This window comes from Petaurus breviceps, unplaced genomic scaffold (genome assembly GCF_028583685.1).
Source record: "Petaurus breviceps papuanus isolate PSGF00001 unplaced genomic scaffold, PetGlider_PUasm1.0 91041, whole genome shotgun sequence".
Classification (NCBI taxonomy): Eukaryota; Metazoa; Chordata; class Mammalia; order Diprotodontia; family Petauridae; genus Petaurus; species Petaurus breviceps.
The window spans coordinates 35,904,746-35,910,745 of record NW_027187400.1 but is presented as its reverse complement, the minus strand read 5'-3'; the positions used below and the strand labels follow the sequence as shown (position 1 = coordinate 35,910,745).

Genomic DNA, 6,000 nt, shown 5'->3' with positions numbered 1-6,000 from the left:
GCTGCCCAGGAGCTTTTCTGCACAGTTTGGTCTGGGTGTCACTCTGTGCCTTGTGGAAGGAGAGGAAGTGGAAGGCTTCCTGCAAGCAGTGGGCATAGCCATCCTTCTGTCTGCAGGACTCCCAGGAAAACCCCAAGTGGGGTCACAGAGAGTTGGACACAACTGAACATGACTGAATAATAACAATAAAAGTGTGCCAGGAATTGGGACAGAAAAGCCTGGGGACAGAAAGACAAAGATGGTCCCTGCTTTCAGAGGGCTCACACTCTAAGTTGGGGCAAGGGGAAGTAAGGTGACATGCCCAAGGTCCTGCAGAGAAGGAAGAGAGACAAACTTTTCCATCTGGGGCTTCTCCCTGCCAAACGACTGTTCTTGCTGTCCTGGTTCCATTTCTGAGAGACTTAGTGCTGTTAAACAAGGCCTGGAAGCATCACCTGGCTGCCTCTGGTTCCATCTAGCTGACATGTAGAGGGCAGTTTGGAGGGGAAACTGAGGGGACCAAGGCCGGCAGAGGGAGGTCAGAAAAACTGGGGCCTGAATCAGGGTAAGTCCTTCTTTCTCCACAATCCAAAGGGAGCAGACTCCAAAGGGGGCTTTCCTTATGAGATGGTAGCCTACAGGGATGTAGCTAAATCATAGTTCTAGATACAGTAGTTTCTAAACTTATTTGGCTTGCTGTCCCCTCTTAAAAAAAATTACTTAGTGCTCCCCTGGAAATATATTTTCTTCAAGACAAACTTTTTTTTTTTTAAATTTGTTTCATTTAATAAAATCAAATATATATATATATATATATATATATATATTTAAGTGATGCATCTTTAATAATTTGTTTTATATTTGTGGTTTTTTCCTGCATTGAAATTTTGATGACACAACATTGGGTCATGTACCAGATAGTAGTGTATTGTAAGCAAGTCATTACCCACAAATGTTCCTGCTGATATATGCTGGACTTCCAAATAATGGATAACATTCTCACTTACCAACACTTGCTTGTTAAGACCTGTTGGTGAACTTGACACCTGATTGGTTATAACTTGCATTTGGGGTGTTTATTTGGAAAATAATGTAATCACTACAACTTTAATTGTGTTACGTAAGAGATGAAACATGTATGGTTTTTCGAAATTCTCTTTTCTCCTTATGTTTCCACCATCCCCTTATTTATATTCAGTGGCCTCCAATTGCACCCAAGGCTACCCCCCCCCCCAATCATTCCAGAGATCCCCAGGTAGTGATACAACCACTTTGGAAACCTCTGAGATTACATAGCACACTTCTTCTATTTTACAGATGGGTCCACTGAGGCCAGAGAGGTAAAGTGATTGGTCTACTTTCACACAGGGGATAAGGGCTAGAAAGGGAATCTGAACTCAGGGCTCTGCATACTGTGCCACCTTCATCAGACCAGAGCTCAGAACCAGAGGTCTGCTTCTTGGTACCACCAGAAGAAGGGGAATATGTCCATTTCCAAACTAGCCTCTAAATACGCATTACAAAAACAAAGACAAAAAAGGAAAATTACATTTCTGTTTGCTTTTAAAAAAAAATTAACAATCATCTCCAGGACACATAAACATATCTGTCTTTATTATTGCAGTTTTCATTGATTTTTTTCTTAGAAGAATATATATGTTTCTGATATGATTGAGAGGCCTCCAAAATTGGGCAGGGCTCAGCCCCCAGCCCAGCCTAATCCAAATGAGTGAGACACATAATAAGTGCTGACTTGGGGCCAGAGGGCCAGAACCTAGCTTATGAAACAGAGAACACAGAGAAGTCAGACTGTCCTTGTAGCCCAAGTATCTGTTTAATCCAATATCTAATTTTTCTATGTTCACATATAGAATAAATATTATTAACCTCATTTATTTTACCTCACTTTCATTTAACATTATATTCCCCCCCCCTCTCTGATTATGTCTCTTTTTCTCTGTCTCTCTTTCCTCTCTCTGTCTCCATCTCTGTCTCTCTCTGTATTCCTCAGAGGCTAGAAAGATGATAATACAAATCCTGGCTCTGATGCTTCCTCTCTTTTTGACCCTCTTTCTGGCAGATCCCTTCCTTCTCTGGCCTTCAGCTTCGTCATCTAACAATGAAGAGACTGAACTTCCCTTCTGGTTCATCCTCTCATAATCTCTTTATCTCCAAAATGGAGGTGATGATTCTGGGTGTACTTGCTTCCCAAGGGTTGTACTGGGGGTCAGCTGAACTAATATGGGTATAGTGCTTTGCAGGCTTGAAGGTGTGTTATGAATGCCAGCTACTAGGCTGCTAGTCTAGACCTGCATGGGAAACTCCCAGCACCGAAATTCCCTTCACCAGTTCAAACCTGCCACTCTCTCTACCTTGGAACTGTCAAAGGATCTGAGAGTTTTGGGTCATGCAACCAGAACCTTGGTCTCCCTGGCTCCAAGGCTGACACAGTGTCTCATTATCTCTCATTTTCATTATTTAAGCAAAGTGAATGATTCAGACACAGACTCATCTTCCAGATACATACAAAATCATACCCACAGAATGAAGCATCTCAAAACTGTCCCCAATAGCATCTTGGTGTGATGTTTAGAAAAGTCTAACAGACATAATCTCTGGGTAATGTGATCATATTATTAATGATGTCAGGATTTTAATAAAAAGATGGCCATTTGGCTATCTCTCTCTTAGACCAAAGACAATTATGGCAGTGGCCTAATAGTTTTTATGCCCTTTGAAAAGTAGATGTCCTCAGGGTAGCAATCAACTCTGAATGATTGACAATTAATGAGAATGAATATTACAATGAGGGACTGTACATGAACTTTGATTATGTCACTTAGTTATTAAGTTGCCCCCTCTCCCCCCTTGACCAATCCATTTAAAGACTTCAAATGTGAGTAGAACACAGAAGCTACCCTACATGGAAAGGGTCTGAACAGGGAAGTTAGTCCAATCTCTTTATCTGTAATGTACTTCAAGAGACTGAATTTTAAAAAATCAAGACTTAAGAAAAAGGAGAGAGTACCAGGTCTCCCTAAATCATTGGTTATTAATAATAATTTCTGTCATTCCCCCATTCGATTTCATTGAGAGATGTGGCCTCCTTCATGAATCACTAACTGACATGACAAACACTTAAATCAAGGGTTTCTAACCATAGGACTTATGAAGGGAGACAACGTGAGAGGAAAGGGAACGATGGAGGCATTTTGACAAAAAAGCGGGCAATCCCCTTTGGTGAGTAGACCTTACAGATAAAGGTGCAAAGGGATAAAGTATGACAGCAAAATAAGTCTCAGGGTCTATGCAATGATCATTAAGTGGGGCTTGGACTGGAAGTTATTGTTGGCCAATCAGTGAAAGCCAGAGTGATTTGGGTTCAAAGAATGATCCTTAAGAAAGAATTCTAGCCCACAAACCTGATGATATCTTGTGAGGTTTCAGGGATCAAAATTTATACCTTTATACTCCACCTTTATTTTATTATGCTCATATCATTCTGAAAGAATGAGATATACAATAATAAATAAATAAATCAGGGAAGCTTGGTAGCACAATGGATAGAGTACTGGTCCAGGAGTCAAGAAGACCTGCGTTCAAATCTGAGGTCAGACACTTAACATTTATTAACTGTGTGATTCTGAGAAAGTCACTTAATACTGATTGCAAAATATAATATAAATATTATATTATAATATGATATATAAATATATATTTATTTATATATATAAATATAAATAAATATATCCATAACGAAGAAAAAACCCCACAAACTTCATATAAACCACCAGATGTCCAGTTCCCTTCTTCATGTGGATCTTTGCAAAGCAGAATCTCTTCATTCCAAGCACATACTCATAACTCATCTAACCTCTCAGAACTCAGGCACTGTGCACTGGGAAAAGGACAAAGAAGTGGCTGTTGCTTGTGACACTTTTGGCCACTCTTAGATATAACGCACCCTCTGTGATGTTTTTGAATGCAAAGCTAGGAGGAGGTAGAAGTAGGAGGTGATCCCGTTGGTGGGGATGAGCCTTTTGCCAACGACAGACATTATGACTTGACCTTGGCATTTCACTGAACTCCCAAGAGTGGAATCAAGGTTCCTGATTATCCTGAATCTTGAACATTTTTTCCTTTAGTGGAAGTAATTCACCTTTTTGTGTAGTCTCCTGCACAAAAAAGGAGCCACTTTGAGGCTTTTCCAAATTTTTCATGCCTATTTCTCTCTCTCTCTCTCTCTCTCTCTCTCTCTCTCTCTCTCTCTCTCTCTCTCTCTCTCTCTCTCTCTCTCTCTCTGTGTTTAACTATAATGACTGATCCAGTCCTTACATATCACAGGAGAATTCTGAAACTCAAAAAAGATGGTGACCTGTCCAAGATCAAACAACAACCTTACATACACCCCCTTTTCTTCCATGGCTTTTCCTATCATAGGATCATGGATTTGGAACAGAAAGGGGACTCAGAGGCCAAGGACCCCACCCAAAGCTGAGCAAGAATCCTTTCTCTCAGCTCCCCAGAACTCCATTCTCCTGCCTCCATTTGAAGACATCCAGGAAGAGGAACTGGCTCCCTCCTGAGGCAGCAGCTTCTACTTGACAACAGCTGGAATGCCTAGGAAAATTTCAGGACTTTCAGCCTGATCATAGATGACCCTCTTTGTGACTGTCACCCCCTGGGGCTGGTTCTACCCTCTGGGGCTAAACACATCTAGAAAATCTCACAAGTAAAAACCTGAAGTCACCTTGGGTGTGTCCCATTTACTCCCTCCCTTCTCCAGACTAATTAAACACACCCAAATCTTTCATTCCATTCTCATGAATTAGAGGCCCTTCACCATCCAGCCACCTTCCTCTCTTATCAACGTCCCTTCTAAAATGGGGTGTCTGGAATCCTTGTATTTTTTATGAAAATGTGTCTCCTATTTAATGGAAAGATAGATTTAGAAATCACTGGCCACGCTGATACATTTGGGGCTTGTTGTCATAGACCAAAGGTGTATGGAAGGGATATTCTGAGCTAGAAGAGGTAGGGACCCCCAGGCAGCAACATTAGCAGAAAGATGCCAGATCAGTCAACCCAACTGATCAATCCATAAGTTTGCAAAAGCTACTTACGCTTCCTTCTTTGTCGGCAGCAGAAATGCAAAGAAGATGAACGGCAGGATGAAGGTTGGATGCATTTTCCAGATCTGTAATGAAAGGTGAAATAGAATTAGAGAAAGATTGATAAGAGGTGCAATGGATAGAGCCCTGGGCTCAGAGCCAAAAAGACCTAGGTTAATAACAAGCCTCTGATACCACCCAGTGACTTTGGGCAGTCTATCAATCAGCATACACTTATTAAGTGCCTACTGTGTGCCAGGCACTAGACGAAGTTCTAGGGTCACAAGTACAAAGAATAAAACAATCTCTCTTCTCAAAGATCTTATATTCCAGCAGGGGATACTAGAAGTGTCTTTTCCCTAGCTGCTACCCATGCCTGAAGTGCTCCCCTCACCCCCTGGCCTTCATTTAAAATGGCTCAAATTCCACCTTCTACATAAGGTCTTTCCTCGTTCCCCTAAATACAAATGCCTTCCCCCTGACAGAACCTCTTCTTCACTGCTAAATATCTCATATATAAGTGATGATTTGCCTGTTGTCTGTCTCATTAGAATGTGAGCTCTTTGAGGGTAGGGACTGAGGCTTCTTGTATCCCAGAATTCAGCATGTTCTCTGGCATATTTTGTTGCTGTTCAGTCTTTTTCAGTAGGATCTGACTCTTTATGACTCCATTTGGGGTTTTATTGGCAAAGACACTAGAGTGGTTTGATATTGGCTTCTCCAGCCCATTTTAAAGAGGAGGAAACTGAAGCAAAGAGGGTTAAGTGATTTGCCCAGGGTCACACAGCTAGTAAGTTTCTGAGACTGGATTTGAACTCAGATCTTCTTGTCTCCAGCCCCAGCACTCTCTCCACTCTTCCACCTAGCTGCCACCTAATGGCTCTAGGCCTCAGGTTCCTTCTCTGTAAAA

At 41.5% G+C, this 6,000-nt stretch overlaps 1 protein-coding gene across 2 annotated transcripts in view; it reads right to left on the bottom strand.

Annotated features, from left to right (window-relative positions):
* Positions 1 to 3,614: 3,614 nt before the first annotated feature.
* LOC138154217 (tumor necrosis factor receptor superfamily member 14-like) overlaps positions 3,615 to 6,000 on the bottom strand; it is a 51,909-nt gene continuing 49,523 nt past the window's right edge. The window contains exons 8-9 of one of the 2 annotated variants that reach the window (XM_069078778.1): positions 5,103 to 5,176; positions 3,615 to 4,154 (exon numbers count right to left, since the gene is read on the bottom strand). In XM_069078778.1, the coding sequence (XP_068934879.1) occupies positions 4,080 to 4,154; positions 5,103 to 5,176 (149 nt within the window). In that variant the 3' untranslated portion in view covers positions 3,615 to 4,079. The remainder of the gene's footprint in view (positions 4,155 to 5,102; positions 5,177 to 6,000) is intronic. The other variant, XM_069078777.1, reaches the window with a different exon arrangement.